The 26,068-nt window shown below is 42.3% G+C and overlaps 1 protein-coding gene across 1 annotated transcript in view; it reads left to right on the top strand.

Annotated features, from left to right (window-relative positions):
* Positions 1-19,824: 19,824 nt before the first annotated feature.
* The window catches only part of LOC120978194 (complement factor B-like), a 52,531-nt gene continuing 46,287 nt past the window's right edge, over positions 19,825-26,068 (top strand). Inside the window, exons 1-3 of the mRNA XM_040406416.1 lie at positions 19,825-19,944; positions 22,654-22,857; positions 23,168-23,353. Of these exons, the coding sequence (XP_040262350.1) occupies positions 19,890-19,944; positions 22,654-22,857; positions 23,168-23,353 (445 nt within the window). The 5' untranslated portion in view covers positions 19,825-19,889. The remainder of the gene's footprint in view (positions 19,945-22,653; positions 22,858-23,167; positions 23,354-26,068) is intronic.

Here is a 26,068-nt window from a genome sequence, read left to right as displayed (position 1 = left end):
AAACATACCATTCTTCTGCGAGACCTGCAAAGACATGTCGAAGATCTAGATAATAGAGGTAGACGTCATAATATTAGGGTGAGGGGGGTCCCTGAAGCCCAAGAGAATGAAGATGTTACTGCAATACTACATCACCTTTTTAACACTATTCTTAAACGCCCAATCTCCCACCCCATCAGGATGGATCGGGTCCACAGGGCTCTTCGCCCTAAATCTATGGGTGGACCTCCACGGGACATAATATGCTACGTCAATGACTTTCTATTGAAGGAGGATATAATGTCTAAAGCCCGATCCTTGCGCAGCCTAGATTTCAAAGGCTCACAAGTTTCCATATTTCAAGACTTATCTTGGATAACTCTCCAGAAACACAAAGCATTGAAACCACCACTTGACGTGCTTCGCCAGAACGCTATTCCATTTTGGTGGGGATTCCCCTTCAACCTCTCAGCGAGGAAGAATGGATCTACAGTGGTTTTGCGCTCACCTGAGGACCTATGGGACTTCTGCATGCATCTGGGCATCTAATCTCCATCTTTGCCTATGCACAAATAAATTGATTCAAAAATCAAAAGAAAAAAGTCTCAAACCACAATCTTGTTTGGAGTGCAGCAGGTCTATGGTGAGGTAGGGTCACATTCACACTTAGTCCTGAATTTCATAGAAGAGACCGCACAGCTCCTAAACATCCATAGGAAAGATGGTGATGAAAAAGGTACGCAGAGAAAGTTCCTTCAATATGGTCAATCACTGGATCCAAGGTACGGGCTTTTCCCACAGTCAAGGATTCTCTTTTTTCCTAGATGTTATTCAAGAAAACTTGACATAGCGAAGCACCACCAGACTGGTATAATTCACGCTTGTTTTAATATACTTACAAAATAGAAATCACAAATCGCGTATAAAATCACATAAGTTCACTGGTTGTATCACCTGCCTGACCCGGGTTTCGCTTTTGCTTGCTTCGTCAGGGGCAACTCTATACTAAATTCACAACCTGCCCTTAAGTAATCAAATGGGCGTAACCTAAAATGGTTCTTAACCTATCTAGCTTAAAACTAATCTTTATCATAAATATACTAAAAGGATGACCCCTAAAACCATTTAAAACAAATAAAACATGTAAAACATTAGATAAACATTTATCCAACCAATATCACATATTAATTCTGCCTGTCTGTCTAAACAGACCTTCATGCCTGAGAAGAACCTCCCTCCTGCTGCTACACGCACACTTCCTTCTCTTGGGCGGTGTTCACACTGGCAGAACAAATAGTCATATCAAACTCCAACAAAGATGTTTTTGAAAAAAGCGCTACTTATTAGGTTTTATATAGTAATTAGTTTTAACCCTTTAGACAAGTCTTGATGTCAAATTCTACATTAAACCCCTCAGGCTGTAAAGTTCCCATACGGTAAATCCATTCCACCTCTTTTTTGTTTATCTGCATAATCGGATCTTCCCCTCTCCATTTTTTTCTCACTTTTTTTTCAAAACCGACAAATTTCAGACCCAGTGGATTTTTATTATGTGTATTCTTGAAGTGTGCTGAGCAGCCTGGAGATGGACCTGTTGGGACCCAAAATGCGAGGTGGACATCACATACCCCTCCTTCATTTGCAGTTCAGGTCATGTGTATTTCAGCATGGTGAGGTTTTTGTCTCCTGAATGTTAAGGTGCTGAACTCACCCTCCAAATGGAGACTCGCTCTTCAAGAAATGCGTAGGTCTGGGGCTGAGATAGTTTTTCTCCAAGAGACGCACTTATCAGAACGGGGTCGCTGGTGTTTACTAAACACTGGTTCCCCATATCCTACATGGCGAATGCCCCGACTAAAACTGTGGGAGTCGCCTATATTAGTAGCTAGGATGTGCCCTCTTCATATTAAGAAGACTGAGGTTGGTGCACAGGGCCGTTACCTTATCCTTTATGGCACCTTGTATGGCATGAAGGTAACTTTATGTAATGTATATTCACCCAACTCAGGTTCAGATCTCTTTTCTTTCCTCTGTCTTCTCAGTCTTGGAGAAGTATCATAATTCTGCCTTAATACTAGGGGGTGACTTCAATGTCCACCAGACAGGGCTGTCCCTTGTGCCCGCTTCTTTTTATACTGAGTATTGAGCCCCTGGCTTCTCAGATCAGGACAAACCCAGACATCACAGGCATTAAATTACGGGACAGGTCCTTCACCATTTCCCTATTTGCAGACGATGTCCTTTAACGTTAACGAACCCAAATATCTCGCTCCCGAACTTACACGCTACTATCGCTACATATAGTAGGGCCGGCTATCGGGTTTATAAAATAAATAATACAAAGACGGAAGCTTTACCCTTAAATATTCCCCCACAACTCTGTCAGCCCTTCAGCACTCGTTTAAATACGCCTGGCAATATAAAATACTTGGGAGTTCATATTACCCCTACCTACCCTGCCTTATATGGAGCTAACTTCCCTCCGGTCATAGCTAACATTAATACGCTCCTCAATAAGTGGAGACCACTGCATATATCCTTACTGGGTCGTACAGCAGCAATCAAGATGTCAGTCTTACCCAAATTGCTATACTTGTTTGAAACGCTCCCAGTTAGAGAACCGGCGGGAACTTTGCGCCAAATTCAATCTGACTTCCTAACTTTTGTGTGGCACAACAAACGACACCGTATTGCTAAATCAGTCCTGACCTCAAAGAAGTCTCAGGGCGGCTATTCCCTACCAGATATAGCCTTATACTACCAGGCCACACATCTCAGACACTCCTGGACTACATTAAATTCCTTTAATAAGTGGACAGAGATAGAGAGGCTCTGGTTAGCCCCGATACATATGGGAGCTATGATATGGGGCCATCCAGCGGACATAACTCCTCAGAGACTTCTTGGCCCCATGACATTTACCAAAAACCTATGGTTGACCTGCAAGATTAAATTTGGCCTCTCTACATTACACTCCTCTCTTACACCGTTTTTATTTACCCCACACCTGGGCAATAGTAGTGAATCAACTATGGCGGGCCCCTGGATCAGAAGTGGACTTTTTCGTCTTCATGACTTACGAAATCCCCTAACGAACCATCTTCTGTCTTTTACAGATCCTACACCCCTCCACTAAATTATCACTTCCACCAAATAGCCATTTCTGCCACTCGTCCATCAACTCGAGATCAACCTCTTACCCTCATTTGAGAAACTGTTTGTCCGAGGCCCATCAGTCAGAGGTCTCATTTCAGATATATATGATCTGCTTATCACCCAGACTTGCTTACTAGGGGGGGAAAACACTTGTATATGCTGAAATGGGAAAAAATGGCTAGATAAGGAAGTCCCGTTAAACTTTGGAAGGGTGGTGTGGTCCAGGGCTTTTACTAGTTCATCCTGCATAACTTATAAAGAAACTCAACTGAAATAACTGATGCACTGGTACCATACCCCAGAGGTGCTACTGTCGGGTGATAATAATTCAATTAAGAATTATTAATTATGGTCATAAAAATTATTAACCATAAAAAAATAAAATTTATAAAATTTGTCATAAATTCTTAAAATCATGACCTGGTGACTTGTAGACAACCTAATCAATACAATTTACATCTGAGTCAGACTATTTCCTCAGATAAATAAGTTATTTTGACGTGAAATGACGTTAATGATAAAATGTAGTCCTACATTATACAATAATACACAGGTATTATTAAAATATGCAAATGTATTGGTTATAAGGTTATAAACCTATATAAGTAAATAAACACAATGATACATGCAAATTAATATATATAGCATTGATATAAAGCATTACAAGCTTAACAATACATGTGAGTGGAAATAACTTGTCACAGTATAACAAAGCTCTTATTAGGTTAGGATATCAAAATAGGAACATAAGTTATATACATTACTTCTGTTCAGAGAAAACCTCATGCTATCAGGATGGGCATGTCTAATCCTAGACATCAATATAGAATGCTAAATACATTCCGCCTCCTTCTAACCAACTACACATCACATGACTTCAGGAATGGGCAAATCCATTCAAGGATATAACTTAGAAGAGATAATTGTATCCTTCCGCCCCATCCTGGACTATTTTCACACATATGACTTTGGTAAGAATATTAAGACAAATAACAGGGATCTAGGATCTTTGCTAGACCATATCTTAAATGAGAAGGACTTGAAATAAGTCTTTCCTGTGGGAACCCATCATTTAGCTTGGCAAATAATATTTTTAATATCAATATATATATCTATGTACGCAATCATTTAATGCTTTGCTTGATTATGAGTCTTGATTCTTCTGCAGGTAGAATGAAGTCTCACAATATCCTAAGACTACATCTCAATATGGAGATGATCAATTAATTTATTTATTTATTTTATTTGCCAATCCTAGATGGTATAATTTCACCCACACTATCCAATTAGTCTTAATAAATTAAATATCATTTTCTGTGTCTGTTACCAAGTCCTAGTAGGAATCTCACTTCTGCTCCTAGGAAAGCTGGGTGGTCAATCATAAGCGCATCTCACCATGGCTTTCATCTTGATAGACCCCTCTAGAGAGCTTTCACTTCTCCTTCCTTTTTCTCTCTCTCTCTCTGTGTGGTTTATGATCCCCAAACTTATCAGTTAGACACACCTTCCTAGTTTGGAACTTTCCAATCATTGTCGGATGGGTGTGACTATTGATAAGAAATATGACATCATAATCTTACCAGAATGCACTTTTGCTACTGTTGTAATGTCACCTACTCATACCTAGGTGGCACTGCTGTTTAAGCTATTTGCATCATAGTATAAAGAAGTTAACTTATGTAAGTCTGAATAAAACATATTTTATACATTTGACCTTAGAAGCTTTAATTCAAAGCTATAGGGATTAATTCTAACACTTGTAGCAATTAGAGACAGACCTCTAGGTGTCTCTTTGGATGTTTCTAGCACTGTTGATTTTATGGACCGTAATGATATGAAATGGCCTTGTTTTCTTACAGAGATATCCGTACCTCCTGTCATACCAAAGATGTGATTCATTGTTACAAAACACACATCTTTACAGACACTCTTTTAGAGACGAATATTCTCCTAATGAGAAATACACTGCTCAAAAAAATAAAGGGAACAAAAAAATAACACATCCTAGATCTGAATTAATTAAATATTCTTCTGAAATACTTTGTTCTTTACATAGTTGAATGTGCTGACAACAAAATCACACAAAAATTAAAAAATGGAAATCAAATTTTTAAACCCATGGAGGTCTGGATTTGGAGTCACACTCAAAATTAAAGTGGAAAAACACACTACAGGCTGATCCAACTTTGATGTAATGTCCTTTAAAACAAGTCAAAATGAGGCTCAGTAGTGTGTGTGGCCTGTATGACCTCCCTACAACCCTGTGCATGCTCCTGATGAGGTGGCGGACGGTCTCCTGAGGGATCTCCTCCCAGACCTGGACTAAAGCATCTGCCAACTCCTGGACAGTCTGTGGTGCAACGTGACGTTGGTGGATAGAGCAAGACATGATGTCCCAGATGTGCTCAATTGGATTCAGGTCTGGGGAACGGACGGGCCAGTCCATAGCATCAATGCCTTCGTCTTGCAGGAACTGCTGACACACTCCAGCCACATGAGGTCTAGCATGTCTTGCATTAGGAGGAACCCAGGGCCAACCGCACCAGCATATGGTCCTCACAAGGGGTCTGAGGATCTCATCTCGGTACCTAATGGCAGTCAGGCTACCTCTGGCGAGCACATGGAGGGCTGTGCGGCCCTCCAAAGAAAATGCCACCCCCACACCATTACTGACCCAATGCCAAACCGGTCATGCTGGAGGATGTTGCAGGCAGCAGAACATTCTCCACGGCGTCTCAAGACTCTGTCACGTCTGTCACATGTGCTCAGTGTGAACCTGCTTTCATCTGTGAAGAGCACAGGGCGCCAGTGGCAAATTTGCCAATCTTGGTGTTCTCTGGCAAATGCCAAACGTCCTGCACGGTGTTGGGCTGTAAGCACAACCCCCACCTGTGGACGTCGGGCCCTCATATCACCCTGCATGGAGTCTGTTTCTAACCGTTTTGAGCAGACACATGCACATTTGTGGCCTGCTGGAGGTCATTTTGTAGGGCTCTGGCCAATGCTCCTCCTGTTCCTCCTTGCACAAAGGCGGAGGTAGCGGTCCTGCTGCTGGGTTGTTGCCCTCCCTACGGCCTCCTCCACGTCTCCTGATGTACTGGCCTGTCTCCTGGTAGCGCCTCCATGCTCTGGACACTACGCTGACAGACACAGCAAACCTTCTTGCCACAGCTCGCATTGATGTGCCATCCTGGATAAGCTGCACTACCTGAGGCCACTTGTGTGGGTTGTAGACTCCGTCTCATGCTACCACTAGAGTGAAAGCACCGCCAGCATTCAAAAGTGACCAAAACATCAGCCAGGAAGCATAGGAACGGAGAAGTGGCCTGTTGTCACCACCTGCAGAACCATTCCTTTATCTGGGGTGTCTTGCTAATTGCCTATAATTTCCACCTGTTGTCTATCCCATTTGCACAACAGCATGTGAAATTGATTGTCATCAGTGTTGCTTCCTAAGTGGACAGTTTGATTTCACAGATGTGTGATTGACTTGGAGTTACATTGTGTTGTTAAGTGTTCCCTTTATTTTTTTGAGCAGTGTATATATAATATACTGGATTACATGTTGTCTTCATAACATATAACAATATAATATAAAGTTATTTTTATATATATATATATATATATATATATATATATGTGTGTCCTACTGATTGTCTTATGCTAAGGACTAACTAAGGCTCATTAAATTAATACATGAATATTATATATTTTGCTTTATTAATAAATACCTAATTGTATAGGTAATTATCACCAGCTGCATAGAGCTTATCTTTATCTCCAGTCATAAATTTATAAGTAGACAAGGAGGCCTCTTCTCAGACCGGTACATTAATGAGAAGAATAACACTGAAGAGTTAGAAACCTTTTTACACAGAAACCTTTGTGCGACCTTACTTTGGCCTACTCAAGACATACAAAATTGTAAATATAGTCGAGCATGGCTCTTAAAGGCAATGAACATCCATCTTGACTAGAATATTTGGATATCAATGCATTTACCTATGATAAGGCACAACACTACACACCTTAAACAGGAGTATCCCTAATGTCTGTTGGAGATGCTCAGCCAATGGTGCTTTCATATACCATATATTCTGGATGTGCCCTTCTGGAGGATAGTAGCTTCTGTGCTGCAGGACGTTCTGGGCCGTTTGGTGAGGTTGGACCTCCTTACATACCTATTGAATATCCTACCTAGGTCACGTCTCCAGGCTGCTCTTGCATCTTCTCACTGCGGCGAAAGGTTTGATTGCCCTCTTTTGGAAAAGAACCACTCCTCCATCTGGCGGATTATTATGCCCGCATCCAAGAGATTCGCTCATTAGAATATTATACAGCCGTATCACAGGGGACTGTAGACAAATTTCTGCAGATCTGGTCTGCTGGGATACCCACCATGATTGTGCTGCACTTGTAATGAAGGAGAGATCTCTGGGCTAACTACTTTCCTTTCCCTCCCCCTTACCCTTCTTTGTTTTCCCCCTTCTCTTTTTACTTTTATTATTTTTTTCTTTTATTTTTTCTTTTCTCTAAATGGAATATGGATCGGTTTTGTCTATTTTATATGGCTGCTGATATTCTGTTATTCTGTATTTTAGATGTAATACCAAAGACATGATGTCTGTAAAAGTTTTTCTTTTTCTCTTTTGTTGCATATGTTGCATATATGGAAAGTGAAAAATGTTTAATATACATAAAGTTGGGGGAAAAAAAAACTCCCTAGGAAAACATCCCTAGAAAAATATATACATAATCTATTTAGTACTATACTTCTTTTAAAAAAAAAAAAATTATATTCTTTATTTAAGCATATATGAATGACAAAAAGTGCATCAGAAAATTAGACAAAATACATTGCATACTTCTAAAACATTGCACTACAATGAGAGGTCATCATAATACAGTCATCATAATAATGTATAATAGTAACTGCAGTGTGGGGTGAGGTACCCCTCAAAATCGCATCTGATTTGTCTAAGCAGGTACCCTGCAGAAAGACACTGATGACTGACAATGATCACAAGAGGGAGGGGGGGAAGCACGGAAGAATAAAAAGATTGAAACGCCCAGCTTCTCACTACAAAAGGGTCCAAAATTCCTGGGATTCTGGAAGATAAACCACATGGGCCAAGCATCAAGAAAGCTTTATGTTTAGCTCGTAACTGCGAAGTAAGTTCCTCCATTCTCCGGATCTCCTCCACCTTTTGGATCCAGCAGCCAATTGTCGGAGGTAAAGAGAGCTACCACCTCGCAGGGATGCACGACCTAGCCGCTATCACTAGGGAGCACAGACAAGACTCACCAACCACTCTCATTGGCAGATCCGATAAGAATAATAAGAAAAAAACAGGAGTATTTGGTAGCGTAAACTGAAAAATTGAGGACAGCGCTTTATGGATCGACTGCCAAAAGGGGCTGAACAGATCTGGCAAATAGTATGCCTACTGCTCTCGACCCTGATCCCAGAAGGCAGCTATGATAGGTATCCGGATGCCTAGGGGATTTAAGCGATGGCATAGCATCCCTACGGAAGTGGGTCTCTTAAATAAAAGCTACTTGTACCTTCTTGCTCCATAGGAGCCAGAGAATGGAGGAGCGCCTCCCAGGAGTATTCAGCTCATTGGTGTTGAAGACGCTAACTGGACAGTAGTCATCGATTCAATCTGCGAAGAAAGGAGAGAGTGAAAATACAAAATGACAGACAGAGGAGACAAAAGGTAGGGGGGAAAGACAAGACAAACAGAGAAGACTTTACAATATAACCCTAACCGGCTACTCCAGAGAGGTAAAACAAAACCTGCAGAGTCGAACTCCGCAAAAAAGGTGGGAAAAAAACCCACTATGTGATTCTTGGGAGGCTCAGAGAGAGTCTACCAAGATTCGCTGACCTAGTTGGAGAGAGGGAGAGCAATCAGAAAATGCGTCCCAGTCCCTGGACCCAGGTCATATAAAATCAGAGTGGCCATTTAAGTGCAACACCGCTAATGGGTAACAATAACAGCATACCCTCACAACATGGGTGAGAGAGCAAAATTAGGAAAATCCCGCACAGTGGCTCTAGAAGAGCCAAATACTGGCTATGACAAGAAAGTCCTTCAAGACCCATCACAGGCTCACTAATCCGGAACAGAAGGGGGAGTACATTCACGTCCCCCCACTGCCACATCTTGAGGCAATGCCCGACTGTCACCATAAAACTGGAGACTAGATGAGACCGAGGCAGAAGATGTAGGGATCGGGATGTCCCACCAGTTCGGTAGTGATACAGTAGGTACATCCAAAAAGCGGGACAAGTCCTCTGCCTGGTCCGGCGAGAGAAGAGCAAATGGGGTTCCATTCCTGCGAACAATCAAGTGGAAGGGATGTCCCCATCGATACGTGGCCCCAGCATCAATGATAACTTGGAGGATCGGCTTCAGAGTACGCCTCATCATCAAGGTTCTCCTAGACACATCCGGTAAAATGCTGGAACAGGAGCGGCTGTACACCAGGTGGGAGGCCCCCGATGTCAGCCTGTATACAAAATAGTCTCCTGTGAGTAGAGACTTATAAGCTAAGTAACTAATAGACTCACCCTAACGATTAACCATACGGCTCACTAAACAGAAAACCGCACTATATTTCTTTGGAATTGGTTACCTCAAAACTTTTTATCACTAATCACAAAGTTTTTATGTAGTCAATCCTACACTCAGCCAATACAAAATTATATGTCGGTCACTTCAATCTGACAAAATATAAGAGGACATTGGTATTTTGTCAAAGCCACTTTTGAATATCTCTATGTACTCAGCCTTTATGTATTCAGCCAATATAAAGTTATATTTGCTTACTTCAGTCTGACAAAATATAAGAAGCCATTTCGTCACAGCCACCTCTGAATATTCAATATCACCTATAGAGTTTTTTTTCAGGATTTTTACTTTTTCTTTTGTGTCACTATCGCGTATTCCTATTTTAATATAAAGGTTATACAGGGAGAGCAGAATTATTAGGCAAGTTGTATTTTTGAGGATTAATTTTATTATTGAACAACAACCATGTTCTCAATGAACCCAAAAAACTCATTAATATCAAAGCTGAATATTTTGGAAGTAGTTTTTAGTTTGTTTTTAGTTTTAGCTATTTTAGGGGGATATCTGTGTGTGCAGGTGACTATTACTGTGCATAATTATTAGGCAACTTAACAAAAAACAAATATATACCCATTCTATTATTTATTTTTACCAGTGAAACCAATATAACATCTCAACATTCACAAATATACATTTCTGACATTCAAAAACAAAACAAAAACAAATCAGTGACCAATATAGCCACCTTTCTTTGCAAGGACACTCAAAAGCCTGCCATCCATGGATTCTGTCAGTGTTTTGATCTGTTCACCATCACATTGCCGTGCAGCAGCAACCACAGCCTCCCAGACACTGTTCAGAGAGGTGTACTGTTTTCCCTCCTTGTAAATCTCACATTTGATGATGGACCACAGGTTCTCAATGGGGTTCAGATCAGGTGAACAAGGAGGCCATGTCATTAGATTTTCTTCTTTTATACCCTTTCTTGCCAGCCACGCTGTGGAGTACTTGACGCGTGTGATGGAGCATTGTCCTGCATGAAAATCATGTTTTTTCTTGAAGGATGCAGACTTCTTCCTGTACCACTGCTTGAAGAAGGTGTCTTCCAGAAACTGGCAGTAGGACTGGGAGTTGAGCTTGACTCCATCCTCAACCCGAAAAGGCCCCACAAGCTCATCTTTGATGATACCAGCCCAAACCAGTACTCCACCTCCACTTGCTGGCGTCTGAGTCGGACTGGAGCTCTCTGCTCTTTACCATCCAGCCACGGGCCCATCCATCTGGCCCATCAAGACTCACTCTCATTTCATCAGTCCATAAAACCTTAGAAAAATCAGTCTTGAGATATTTCTTGGCCCAGTCCTTGACGTTTCAGCTTGTGTGTCTTGTTCAGTGGTGGTCGTCTTTCAGCCTTTCTTACCTTGGCCATGTCTCTGAGTATTGCACACCTTGTGCTTTTGGGCACTCCAGTGATGTTGCAGCTCTGAAATATGGCCAAACTGGTGGCAAGTGGCATCTTGGCAGCTGCACGCTTGACTTTTCTCAGTTCATGGGCAGTTATTTTGCGCCTTGGTTTTTCCCACACGCTTCTTGCGACCCTGTTGACTATTTTGAATGAAACGCTTGATTGTTCGATGATCACGCTTCAGAAGCTTTGCAATTTTAAGAGTGCTGCATCCTCTGCAAGATATCTCACTATTTTTGACTTTTCTGAGCCTGTCAAGTCCTTCTTTTGACCCTTTTTGCCAAAGGAAAGAAAGTTGCCTAATAATTATGCACACCTAATATAGGGTGTTGATGTCATTAGACCACACCCCTTCTCATTACAGAGATGCACATCACCTAATATGCTTAATTGGTAGTAGGCTTTCGAGCCTATACAGCTTGGAGTAAGACAACATGCATAAAGAGGATATGTGGTCAAAATACTCATTTGCCTAATAATTCTGCACTCCTGTATTGGTCCGTTATTCACTGTTTATTGAATGTAAAGCGTTCATTTTCAACATTAGTGCCTAACAACTGATTTTTTTGGGTGAACAAAACAGATATATTAACTTTGCGGTTTAGGGTGGGTTCACACTAGCGTTATGGAGTCCGTTATGGCTTTCCGTTATAACAGAGTTATAACGGAATCCATAGGATGGAATGCAAAACGGAAGCCTTTAAGAGGCATTCCGTTTTGCTCCGTCTTAATAGAAGTCTATGGGAAAACATAACTGATCCGTCTGGGTCCCGTTATGCAAGACGGAAAACAAAGTCCTGTCAACAGGACTTTGTTTTCCGTCTTGCATAACGGGAACCAGACAGATCCGTTTTGATTCCAATAGACTTCTATTAGGACGGAGAGCAAATGGAATGCCTTTTAAAGCAAGTCTATGGGCAGCAAAAACGGATCCGTCATTCCGTCTTATGGATTCCGTTATGTTCCGTATAACCCTGTTATAACGGAAAGCCATAACGGACTCCATACTGCTAGTGTGAACCCACCCTTAGAAGTATAGTACTAATAGATTTTGTATACTATTTTTTTAGGGATGTTTTCCTAGGGAGTATTTATTGGGCTAAATCTGGTCTGAATGTATGCATTTTAATGGATATTTATGTTTTAAATAAATGTATTTTATTTTTGAGCTTATGATACAGATGGTGGGTGCCTGTTTTTTCCTTTATAAAATATTTCTATTGATGTTTTGTGACGGGGTGAGTTACTAAAAAGCAGAGCACCTTATATCATAGTTTTAAAGAGGGGGTGAGCCACTATACAAATTTTTTGTATCTATAGTTTCAGGCTTTGTCTTGGTTCCAGCAGGCTTTGGCAATAAACTGGCAGGCAAACTCAACTCTGCTTTCTCTCTTTCTCTCTGCTGTACTGACAAGCCTGCTTCGTAACTTTGATTTCCTTCTTTATGCTGCTCTCCACTCTTTAGTCTTAGTTTCCTTAGTTTCAGCCAAGGAATCGGTTAGTGTCCCGTCAGCTCCAACATGGAGTCTAAACTGGAATAAACTAGGACTGCCACCCCCTCCTTCTGGTAGCAAGCAGGATTGGCCCACTTCTGCCCAAAGGGGAGGAGGATGGAATGGTGAGTTCCATTCTGTCTAAGATAGCTTTGCCAGAAATGCTGCCACCTGCTGGTGAACCCGTCATATTACATGTACACTGCGTGCAGAATTATTAGGCAAATGAGTATTTTGACCACATCATCCTCTTTATGCATGTTGTCTTACTCTAAGCTGTATAGGCTTGAAAGCCTACTACCAATTAAGCATATTAGGTGATGTGCATCTCTGTAATGAGAAGGGGTGTGGTCTAATGACATCAACACCCTATATCAGGTGTGCATAATTATTAGGCAACTTCCTTTCCTTTGGCAAAATGGGTCAAAAGAAGGACTTGACAGGCTCAGAAAAGTCAAAAATAGTGAGATATCTTGCAGAGGGATGCAGCACTCTTAAAATTGCAAAGCTTCTGAAGCGTGATCATCGAACAATCAAGCGTTTCATTCAAAATAGTCAACAGGGTCGCAAGAAGCGTGTGGAAAAACCAAGGCGCAAAATAACTGCCCATGAACTGAGAAAAGTCAAGCGTGCAGCTGCCAAGATGCCACTTGCCACCAGTTTGGCCATATTTCAGAGCTGCAACATCACTGGAGTGCCCAAAAGCACAAGGTGTGCAATACTCAGAGACATGGCCAAGGTAAGAAAGGCTGAAAGACGACCACCACTGAACAAGACACACAAGCTAAAACGTCAAGACTGGGCCAAGAAATATCTCAAGACTGATTTTTCTAAGGTTTTATGGACTGATGAAATGAGAGTGAGTCTTGATGGGCCAGATGGATGGGCCCGTGCTGGATTGGTAAAGAGCAGAGGAGCTCCAGTCCGACTCAGACGCCAGCAAGGTGGAGCGTGGAGTACTGGTTTGGGCTGGTATCATCAAAGATGAGCTTGTGGGGCCTTTTCGGGTTGAGGATGGAGTCAAGCTCAACTCCCAGTCCTACTGCCAGTTTCTGGAAGACACCTTCTTCAAGCAGTGGTACAGGAAGAAGTCTGCATCCTTCAAGAAAACATGATTTTCATGCAGGACAATGCTCCATCACACGCGGCCCAGTACTCCACAGCGTGGCTGGCAAGAAAGGGTAAAAAAGAAGAAAATCTAATGACATGGCCTCCTTGTTCACCTGATCTGAACCCCATTGAGAACCTGTGGTCCATCATCAAATGTGAGATTTACAAGGAGGGAAAACAGTACACCTCTCTGAACAGTGTCTGGGAGGCTGTGGTTGCTGCTGCACGCAATGTTGATGGTGAACAGATCAAAACACTGACAGAATCCATGGATGGCAGGCTTTTGAGTGTCCTTGCAAAGAAAGGTGGCTATATTGGTCACTGATTTGTTTTTGTTTTGTTTTGAATGTCAGAAATGTATATTTGTGAATGTTGAGATGTTATATTGGTTTCACTGGTAAAAATAAATAATTTAAATGGGTAATATTTGTTTTTTTGTTAAGTTGCCGAATAATTATGCACAGTAATAGTCACCTGCACACACAGATATCCCCTAAAATAGCTAAAACTAAAAACAAACTAAAAGCTACTTCCAAAAATATTCAGCTTTGATATTAAGGAGTTTTTTGGGTCATTGAGAACATGGTTGTTGTTCAATAATAAAATTAATCCTCAAAAATACAACTTGCCTAATAATTCTGCACTCCCTGTATAACAGTTGCATAACTATATTATAGATGCACATTGTGGTGAACCTGGAACAGAGTACCTCACTCTGGGTTTTTACAGTAAACTCCCCCACTTATTGCCTGAAACTAATATTTATACATGAGGCCCTTAGTTTTACCCGTATTTCTTAATAGAATACGTTTTCATCTACTTGTTTAACTTGTGAGAGATAATTTCTAACAAAAAATAAAAGTTCCGTTTTTCCTGGAACTTGAAGGGTTTGTATTTTAATCACCATCCCCCAGGTCAGAGCCGCCTTCAGAATCAGGGCCTTGTACAGCCAAAGAGTCTCCCCCTCGTCCGCTACCATACCATTACAACTTACCAACACTGAAGATGATAAATTCTGGAGGGTGTAATCTGGCCCCCAGGAACGCATTCAAAACCAGATGGGACCTCCCATTCATGGGCACGGCTTACATAAGCCCCACCCATTTTCAGATCGGGACAGACAGAATTTGTAGGGACTGTCTCAAAAATTATGGAGTCCCTACAAATTTGGGATTGTTGGGACTACGCAATTAAAAAAATGGAAGGGTTCTGAGGGCAGTGGATGGGTGGGGGGAAGCGCAAATCGGCAATTGACGCAACAGGGAGGACACAAACTGTAAGGGGGCTTCCTGGATGGTAAGAGATGATAACTGGCAGTGGCTTTGCATAAAGGGGGACAGGTGAACCAGCAGATGACATTAGCTCCCTGACCTCCCTGCAGGGTTGCCAAACAGAATTTTTCTTTTTTCTGGATAACTTATCTCAAAATCACTGACAGCCAACATTTTTTACGGACAGTTTGGAAAACCATAACTAATGATAAAGATTATACGTAATACATGTCCATAGCTCAATATACTGATAAGAACTCATTACCAGCGTTTACTATGGACTGTAAAATGATGATAATTACCACCAAAATAATCTAGTCAGGTACCACCAGCCTAAAAAAAAAATCATGAACACATCTATTTTTTTCACAGACACAAATTAAAAAGTCACCTTTGTACAGACTGTCCAGAAATTTCTGACAGTTGCAACCCTGTTTGCAGATAGTGGGCTCACAAAATTCCTACCATGATGATCCATGTGAGGGGAGAAGAGGACTCCTCTGTAATCTTGGCCTCCAGGAATGCACTCAAACCTACATGGGAGCACCCATTTATGGGCATGGCTTACATAGGCCCCATCCGTTTTCAGATCAGAACAGCCAGAATTTGAATGAACAGTGTCTGAAATGTACTGCAATAGTCATATGAATTAAGTTTAAAGGGAATCTGTCACCTATTTTGAGCCTATATTACTGTTAACATAGCAATGTGCAATAAAGTACCTCATTCCTGCATGTGTCCTCTTTCCTTTTATAAACTTTTCATTCAGATGAAAAAGCGATTTTTCTGATATGCTAATAAGTCTCAAGGTGCCCAGAGGGGCGTTATTACTCTGCTCTAGTGCCCAGTAACGCCCCCCTGCAGTGCCCAGCCCGCCTTTCTTCCAAGCCCAGCACGCATCCTAAGAAATAAATGTCCTCCCACATCCTTACCGAATGGCGCCGCCCCCTCCACTACATCATTTAATTTATTCACTGCACCATCCTTGCTTCCTCCTCTCTTGGCCTCCGAAATCCCGCGCAGGCGCAGTATCGCTGAGTGCCTGCGCCTGTACGATACGTCCTGCTCTCAGAGGCAAAAGCGCTCTGATACGTCACTGGGCTCGGCGCATGCCCAGTGACACTATTGAGGCTGTTGCCCTCTGGAGCAGGAGTATCGTACAGGCGCAGGCACTCAGCGATACTGATGAACCATTTTCTTTACCACTAAAAGTGCATAATTAGCATATATTAAAGAGGTTCTCCGGGCTTTTGATATTGATGACCTATCCTCAGGATTATAGGAGCCCCTGTAGTAACTTCCACAGGGCAGACTCCTAGGGAAAGAGGATACTGTCTCTCATACCTAGACGTCATCTCAGCCAACCAATGCCTCTGTACTAAAAAATTGGGTAGTCTGTTAACCTACTCCTTTTTTTTTTTTATACGAACATAAACTGGTTGAGATGCTGTGCATGTGGTGCAGTCAATGTGCTATGTCATGTGCAGGCGTGCACCTAGCCTTCCTGCTGCCTGAGGTGAAAACTGAAACGGTCCCCCCCCCATGCCAATTTCTTAACCTAACACCTTTGCCACCTTTGCCACAATGAAAGCGCTCATTGCCCATGGCCCTTCCACTGCCCCCCTCTTGCCCCTACCTGGTGGTGCCTGAGACGATCACCTCACTTGGCCTCATTGGTGGTGCACCCCTGGTCATGTGCCCCTCCTGCAGGTGGTCAGGGACTAGAGGCCTACCAGGGGCCAGTCCGAGGAGAGGCCATCAATATAGATTTATTACATGATATCTGGATTTGATTATGGTAGAGGGTCTCTTATCTTGATGCAGGGAATTTGTTGTGAAGCTCCAAGCTTCTCCAAGTCTCTCAGGGTATCAGGGTATGACCCCCATGGAGTGGCTGAGCTGTGCAAGGGATACGGTCATTACTAATGACAAGAAAAGAGACAATGTTAATAGAAAGCAGCTGCGATCCAGCGCCAGACCTGAAATTTCTAATACAGCGTTTGCCATGTTACATGTATTTCGCCCGTTTTAATACACGTGAACCAAAGTCTGGTGCAAGCTGGAAAAAAAAGTAATTTTTTTTGGCTGAGAATTGATTGCACAGAAGGGAAAGTCCATCAGAAGGAAACTAGCAAAAAATGACTGGTGATCAGAGGGGAGGGGAGGGGAAGTTCTGGCTGCAAGTGAAAAAAGCTGAAGGCATTTATTCCATAAAGTGAAGGAACCTCTTCCTCCTTAACCCATTGTGGCCACAGAGGGCACTGATAGGAGTCAAGTCAATTCATTTGAGCTCTGGAGCGAGGCCATCAGGAAATCACTATGTGAAAATAAGGGAACAATAGCCACCTCTTAGCTTCCCGGGAAACCTCAGTACACAACACAATCAGCCCACGCTACACCAGGGCAGAGCAGCTGCAGACTCTGGTATGCCAAGTCCGGGATTCATGCAACGTCTAAACGTAACAAGGTGCAAAGTGATCTGCAATCCAAACCTAATATTATGCAAATTCCAGATGCCTCACTTCAATCATTAAAGGGTGTTTTAATGGGGGTTTCCCATCTCAGACAATGGGGCATATCGCTTGCATATTTCTACATTGTTTGATAGGTGCAGGTCCTACCTCTGGGACCCGCACCTACACGAGAACTGAGCCCCAAAAGTGGTGGAGGGCGCACTGCGCATGTGCAGCCACCCTCTATTCATTTCTATGGGGCCGCCGGATATAGATGAGAGCTGGCTCGGCTATTTCCTTCAGCCCCATAGGAATGAATGGGAGTGGTGGCTGCGCGAGCGTGGTGTGCTCCCATTTACTACTATGGGAGAGCACCTGGGGTGGCTGGACCTGGGGAAACTGGGGTCCGCCGGCCACCACCTTTCCCACTTCCGTTCTCAGTGTAGGTGCAGGTCCAGAGGTGGGACCCGCATCTATCAGACAATGGGGGCATATTCTAGTGATATATATCCCCATTGTCTCAGATGGGAATACCCTTTTAATGATGACCTATCATCATTAAAAACTGTTGAAAAACCTCTTTGGTACCTCCAGCTTCCACTGGGGGGGAAGGGGGGGTAACTAAACAGATATTTATATACGAGCTATTGATGTCCACTGGGATAATATAAGTGCGTAGACTAATTAGCCAGATCATTAAATCTAATGAAAGAGCTGATTGCTGAATAAGTTCCTGCTGGAGATGATAGAACAGTTTCAGAACACACAGGACATTGCAGTGTATGGGCCTGTGTAGCTGCAGACTGGTCATAGTGGTCATGTTAAAGCCAGTGCACCACCATCAGCATCTACAATAGGTATCTCAGCATTGGAACTGGACAATGGAAGAAGGTGACCTTCTACGTCATTCGGCCATGTGCTTGTGCATCAGTTGGGGAGGAGATGGTGCAGTGCTCCAGAGGACGACTGCAAAAGGTTAATTATTGCTAAGAGAGTCAATTCCTTGTGTTCTGTATTGCATGTGATTCCAAGAGCTGTCTATAAGTAGCACTATTTAGTTAGTGTGCCATAACTCAGCAGAGGTAGGCTAGCTCTGCCGTCTCTTAGGGAGGAGCTGTGTAGTTGGATTGCATCAGCCAGTTGAGTCTAGCTCTGCCTGTGAGCTTGTGTGAAGCCAAAGCCAAAGGATGGAAGGATGGAAGCTGTCAGGGAACAGCAATTGTACTAGGAAACTAGCCCTGAGGGAAAGAGAACAGATACGGATGTAGTAGAGTTAACACTCATGATTTATGAGATATGTTATCTAAACTAAATGCGTTAAGCAAACACCTTCAATTGCTTTTCAATGGCTTTTGTCTCAAGATAACGCGATGAGTTAAGAAATTTGAGTTAAGAGCTTGAGTGCTAACCCTGCTACATCTGTATCTGCAGACTGGATCCCAAGGCCATGCGTGTATGGTTATTTATGGTTACAGACTTTGCTGCTTCGTGGAGAGGGTATGTGCCAGGAGCGCCCACCACACTTTCATACGGAATGGACATCTGGATCTTGAAATCTGTAGCCTGCAATGGGAACTGCAGTACTTAGTGTAGGAGTTTTGCACGCCTTTGGTCAATTTGAGAAGATTGTATAGTGTTTAGAGAGAGACTGAGGGACTACTACTACTACTACTACTACTATTACTACTACTACTACTACTACTACTACTACCATTGCTGCCTATTCACAGCTGTTGGGAAAAGCAACCTCAGAACTGTGCCTAATATATGTTTGTACTGCATCACCCATCATCTGCAGTAAAAAGACTGTTCTTTGCTATCATGAAACTGGACCTGGTTTTTGACTACCCCGTTTGTCCCTGTACTTGACCTCCTGAATTGCACACTGACAAATATCCACCATCAAGGGTAACAAACCTACCAGCAAGCAGAACCCTGAATACCAGGGTGTGATGGAGGATATGCAATAAAAGGCTAAGATGGGAATAATGCAGATAACGTGATGATGCTAGATACCAGAATAGATCTTCAGATGTCTTGTGCAGTTCCTCATCAGGTCAGAACTCTTTTGATGGCACAAGGTGGACCTACTCAGTGGTTTTAATATGGCTGACCAGTGCATACATCCAGCATTATAATGTTCTGATAACCCCTCGCCTGCAAATCTCAACGATTTTCAAAGTAAACTAGAAGGAATCTCCTTGTTTTCTGGTAAACTGGGCAACATGGCCGGCTCCACCTCTCTGCAAATACCTGTTGTGACATCTAATAGTTTTTTTTCTCATATATAGGAATTCACTTGTCATCAGCACCAGCTAGATACATAGCAACGATCCCTCAGCGAGGCTCAGATCACAGGAGGAGAGGGAAGCAGAAGGACGTGTATGGGAGACAACCGCTACAAGATGTTACCTCTGATTCTCCTCAGCCAAATGGCACGTAAGTAACAGGAGATCCCAGCAGGAGAAGGATGGGGGTTTACAGATGGAGCAGGCTTTATGGCAGCAAGAAATACATTATAGCAAGGGCAGAGTTTCCATACAATGGTGGCAGGGGTGCACCTAGCCTTTCTGCTGCCTGAGGTGAAAACTGAAATGGCACCCCTCCCTCCCCAATGTCAATTTCTTAACCTAACCACTTCCCTTCAACCCATGGCCCTTCCGCTGCCCCTCTCTTGCCCCTACCTGGTGCTGCCTGAGACGATCGCCTCACCTGGCCTCATTGGTGGTGCGCCCCGGAATGGTGGATGAAAGAAGTAACAGCGCGGTCACAACAGCGAGATGCAGGACCTGATTGAGAATTGCACATCCGGGTGATCTTGATATTAACAAGGATCATCTGAAAATCAATCAATAAATCAATTTTAATAATAATAAATTTTGATAATCCAGAATATCTGATAATCTACCACTAGAGATAAAAAAGTGACAAAATTTGCTTCCTCATCATCCATCGTCTTCTATGTAATAGGGAATTTGTGCCCAGTGCCTGTTAGGTCCTAGTGATGCCGAATTAAAGGACTTTTACAATAAATGATAGGAAATAGACCTGCAGCAATATGCGATGCAATAAGAGTGATTTTTAATTGAAGGTGCAGCAATTTTACATGTGATGTTTTGGCCATAAGAATAAGCCTTCATCAGACTAAAGCCTCTTTTTGGTACTGCCTGGGCGGTGGTGATCGTCGGGTAATGCGCCGAAAATATCCGCTGCTATGAGAAATCAGCAGCAGCGGCTGATTTCTCATAGCAGCGGATATTTTCTGAGCATTACCCGACGATAATTATAGTCAATGGGGACAGAGCGGCAGTCCGCGGGCACACGTGAACTAGCGGCAGGACGGATCCGACAGGCTGCTCACCTGCTGGAGTCCCCTGCCGCTAGTGTGAAAGTACCCTTATGTAGACACTATATTGTAGTATTATGCAGATACTAAATAGTGGTGTTATATAGGCATTATATGGAGATATTTTTATACGGTAATACTATTCATTATATAGCGGTATTTGAACACTTTTTGGGGCAGGGATGGTAGTATTGAGAGGTAAATCTATAAAAGCATGTGCATACTATATGGCAGTATTTTATTGAATTATATATAGATGTTATATGGAGGTACTCCTATTTAAAAAGCAAATGGCAGTATTGTGTTGGAAATAGTTGTGTTAGCGTTATACATCCTATACAGGGAGCTCTGCGCCAGAGACGTCTGCTAGCGGTATTTTATTATGTGACCACCGTATAGCGCTATGTAAACGGAAACAGGGGATTTGGAGCCATGAGTCATCAAAACCGAGCTCTGACCCGCAGAAGGAATTTTCAAATGATTTAGATTAAATAGAAATAATTTATAACATTTTCCTGTCGTAACTTACCCCCACTCAGCCCTGCACCAACCCAAACCACCCGGAATATCAGGAGGTATACACTGAAGTGATGAGCGAAGTTAACAAAAATTCGATTCAGCTGCTTCGCCAAATTTCATGAAGAAATTCAATTTGTTACAAATTACTTCCTCGTGAATCGCATTCCATAGTATCTATTGGACTAAATGACGGCCTGAGATGCCGCATTCATTGTTGATCGTGGCATCTGATTTTAAAATTGAGGCTTTTCAGGGGTTAATCAGGATTAAAAAAAATATACATAATCACCTTGTCCATTTGCTCTCAGAGAGGCGGTCACGGCCATCTTGATTGAAGAAACCGTGCAAAATCTTGTGTGGTGACGTAATTACATCATCCCGTCATCACATGTCACCGTGTGCAGGATTTCACGTGGTTTCTTCAATCAAGATGGCCGATACTGGCCTCTCCACAAGCAAATGGATGAGGTCAGTATGTATATTTTTTTACTGGCATATTTCAGGAAAAATAGATTCGTTACCACAAAGCGCAAGGAAATTCGGATTTACGGCAACTCAAATTTTTCCTGAACGTCAAAAACAGTACAGAATAGTGTAATTAGCACATTTTAAAATCACTTCATTTAAAAAAAAATCTGCCTGCAATCACCTGAAAAAAACGCCATGAAGTCATGGCCACTAGCAGTCTCCCGTCCACCTAATTTGCAGTCCACTGCCTGTTGTTAGGAAAGATCTGTCTCCAGTAAGAGACAGTTCATAGGAAATGGGGGGTGTCCGAACAAGCCGAACTTCTGAGCCTCATAAAAGCACTGCCTCTAAACAGCTTTTCAGGATCACAAGAGTGTCCTGTGTGTCTATAAGTTTTTTCTCCCTCCCCTCATCTGCTGTGTGCACCCCCTAGATGAAAACAAACATAATAGGAAGTAAGGGAAGAGAAGTCACTGCCACTATAGTACTGGCAGATTCCATAGAAGGGAGATGCCCCTACTTCTGAGAGAAATGCACCTAGTCATGCAGGTGAAACAATTATGAAATAATTTAGCTGAGGAAAACATTAGGGAAGCCCCAAAAAAACCTGCCCCTTCACAATTATTATTGTATAATAAAGCACTGCCATTATGCACACTTTGGAAACTCATGTAAGCTTTAAGATTGGGAGGTGTTATCATGTATATTGAGCAGAAATGGCCACAATTGTACAAATCTCTGTTCATATGAATTGATTTCTTCTGTTGCTCTTGGAATGTGTGTTCTTCATCACCGCCATGTCTCTTTGTTTTTAGTGTCCATCGCCGCCCCCGCCATTCAGTGTGATATTAGTAAAATAGCCATTGCTGGTGGTAAATATTGTCTGAACAATGGGACAAAAGTTGGCAGTAAGTTGGAGTACACCTGCCCTGAAGGAACATACCCGTACCCATTCCCGTCCCGAGAGTGCCTCTTCAATGGTCAATGGTCCAATGAGAACGTGAAGGCCCAATGCAGAAGTAAGTGACGATGTATCTGCTGACAGATCACTGATTTATAGGAAATAATCAGAGGCATATAGGGAGCGGAGAGGTAGGCGTAGCACCTGGGCCCTGGTGCCTGTTGGGGCCTGAAGGCTCCTCTGCCACATGAGATGACACCAGTATTATAAAGGACACATGGTAGGTGGGCTGCACAGGATTTATATTTGGGTCTAGAAGTTCCGAGTTATATTACTGGCATTAAAGAGTATAATATATGTCACTGTAATATTGTTAAGCAGGGCATCCATATTGAGCATCTTATTCTGTGTTCCCCCCACACCCACAGCCGTGCAGTGTACCACACCAGGCAGGTTTGAGAACGGAGAGTTCTATCCCAGGAAAGCAAAATATTTTATCGGAGACATCCTGTACTTTGAATGCTGGGGAGGATTTAAAATGTCTGGACCTGAAAACCGCATCTGTCAAGCAAATGGAAAATGGAGTGGAATTGATACGACATGTGACAATAAAGGTACAAGTATGAAAAGTGTAGAATAACATGATAGATAAGAAAAGGTTAACCCCTTCCTTCCCTCCTGTCCACTTTCACCAGATGCCAATCTTTTTTTTTTTTTTTTTTTTTCAGCTCTGCACTACATATTCTGTGTGCAAGCTGTGACCAAAATTAGTGTTGAGCAAAGCGCACTTCTGATCAAGATCCGAAGTTGCTTTGTTCAAAGCTTCATTTGAATGCAGTATGGTGTATGGGCTTCGCGAAGATAAAATTCATCTTGCGGAGACATTCGTTGAATAACTTCGCCATTCAATTATTCAACTTGAAAACCATTTTAAAACTGGAAGTGATAACAAGGGTGTTCTAGTGGTGATAGATAATCAGTTCTCACCTCTCTTGTGTTCTCTGTTGTACCTTATACTGTAAACAGTGATAATTAGGGTGTTCTAGTGGTAATAGAGAATAATTTATCACATCTCCTGTGTTGTCTCCTGTGCCTTATACTATTAACAGTGATATTCAGGGTGTTCCAGTGGTGATAGATAATCAGTTCTCACCTCTCCTCTGTTCTCCCCTGTCCTTATACCATAAAGAGTGATAAGTAGGGTGTTCTAGTGGTGATGGAAATCAGTTCTCACTTCTCCTGTGTTCTTTCCTGTCCTTATACTATAAACAGTGATATTCAAGGTGTTCTAGTGATAATAGATAATGAGTTCTCACTTCTCCTTTATTCGCCCCTGTCCTTGATACTATAAACAGTGATAAGCAGGGTGTTCTAGTGGTGATAGATAATCAGTTATCACTTCTCCTTTGTTCTTTCCTGTCCTTATAGTATTAACAGTGATAAGCAGGGTGTTCTAGAGGAGATAGATAATAAGCTCTCACCTATTCTGTGTTCTCTCCTGTCCTTATGCTATTAACAGTGATAGGCAAGGTGTTCTAGTGGTGATAGATAATCAGTTCTTATCTCACATGTGTTCTCTCCTGTTCTTATACTATATACAGTGATAAGCAGGGTGTTCTAGTGATGATAGATAATCAGTTCTCACCTCTCCTGTGTTCTCCCCTGTTCCTATACTATATAAAGTGATAAGCAGGGTGTGTACTATATACAGTGTATACTATATACAGTGATAAGCATGCTCAGTAATGAAGTTCTTCCTCTAAAGACCAGAGGAGGATGTTCACTACTGGACATGCTTGCAGTCATCTTAGAACTGCTAGACACACCAGGAGGACAGCATTAAATGGGTTGTCCTGGAATAAGTAACTTTTTAGAGGTGCCCACAGCCTGCCTCTACTATGGAAAGAATCATACTTACCTACTCCCTGCCGCTCTGGTCATGTATGCTCTCTCCTGTATGTTCATCTTCCAGTCTGCAGCTTGTTTTATTTAACCCCAGCACAGTTATGATTTGCGGTTCTGCTTCTGCCAATAACTGGCTTTAGCAGTGATTTGTCTGCGTGGACACTTCACCGCTAAATCCAGTCATGGGCTGCAGTGGAGCAGGTGATCATGCCAATGGCGGTGAGGAAATAAACCATAAGATAGACACATGGGAGTCAGTGTGCAGGAGCGGAGCTGCGGTCAGCAGTAAGTATGAATCTTTCCATAGCGGAGGCGGCTGCGGCACCTGTGAAACGTTATTTATTGCCAGACAACCTTTCTATGGCGAGCACTGAATATAGCAGCTCCACTTTTTACATGTTTCTTTTATTCCCATTTAGACTCGCACATGATTCTCTGCATTTCCAGGACATATATATAAAAGCTTTTCTAGCTTCTTCTTAGGACAAATTCATAGATTTCTTAAAATTTTTGTTTCCAGTTATTAAATGCATAGTGCGTTACATAATTACTTCAAAATTTTTTAGGAATTTCAGAAATTGTATTGCAATAAATATCTTAGTAGCCTGATTACTTACATGATAGCAGGAAAAAGCCCAATGATACCATCTTACTGCAGTCAATTTGTCATTGCTAAACCATTGGCCATTTATGAATGAGTCGGAAACAGAGTCGGAGTCAGAACTTTGGCTTACTGACTCCACAGCTACGGTGCTGCCCCAGCTATGGCTTATAATTCATATTACCATATTTTCCACTCCACAAGACAAACTTTTTATTCCCTAAAAGTAGGGGAAAATGGCAGTGCATCTTTTGAAGCGAATACCATGAGCACTTCCATTATGGAAGTGCTCACTAATACACAGTAGGACCTGGAAGCCGTGAATATAGCGGATGCTGGATGTGCTCACCACTCCCTAGTCTTCTCTGGGCACTGTGCTCTTAAAAAATACTGTAATTTGATTATGTTATATCTCTTATGCACTATGTTTAGCACTTTGCTGCTATATAATGCCCATTGTTGTATTTGGTATAAGTGGTCTGCAGTTGTCATTCATCCTGTAACTCCTCGTCTTCTGCGAGCTCATATCCTGTGTCCTGCAGTTCTTTGTCTGTCAAATATGCATCACAGAGCTGCAGAGAGGATTTTCACAGAGCTGCAGAGAGCTACCAGTCATGCTACAGACATCTATTCTGTACCAAACATAGTTGTCTATTTCATTTCTAATTCATTCTGCTGCAATTTCTGTATTCCTGTAGTTATTAGTTAGGCAACATCACCATCTAGCGGTGGTACAAAATGTATTGCACCTTGTTTTCTTGTTAATAAAAATGATTGCTTTGTTGGGAAATGCTAGGCATGGTGGGTAGTGCAAGGCATTGTG

The sequence above is a fragment of the Bufo bufo genome, chromosome 8 (genome assembly GCF_905171765.1).
Source record: "Bufo bufo chromosome 8, aBufBuf1.1, whole genome shotgun sequence".
In the NCBI taxonomy this organism is placed as follows: Eukaryota; Metazoa; Chordata; class Amphibia; order Anura; family Bufonidae; genus Bufo; species Bufo bufo.
The sequence above is the reverse complement of the archived record's forward strand: the minus strand, read 5'-3'. Positions and strand labels throughout refer to the sequence as shown.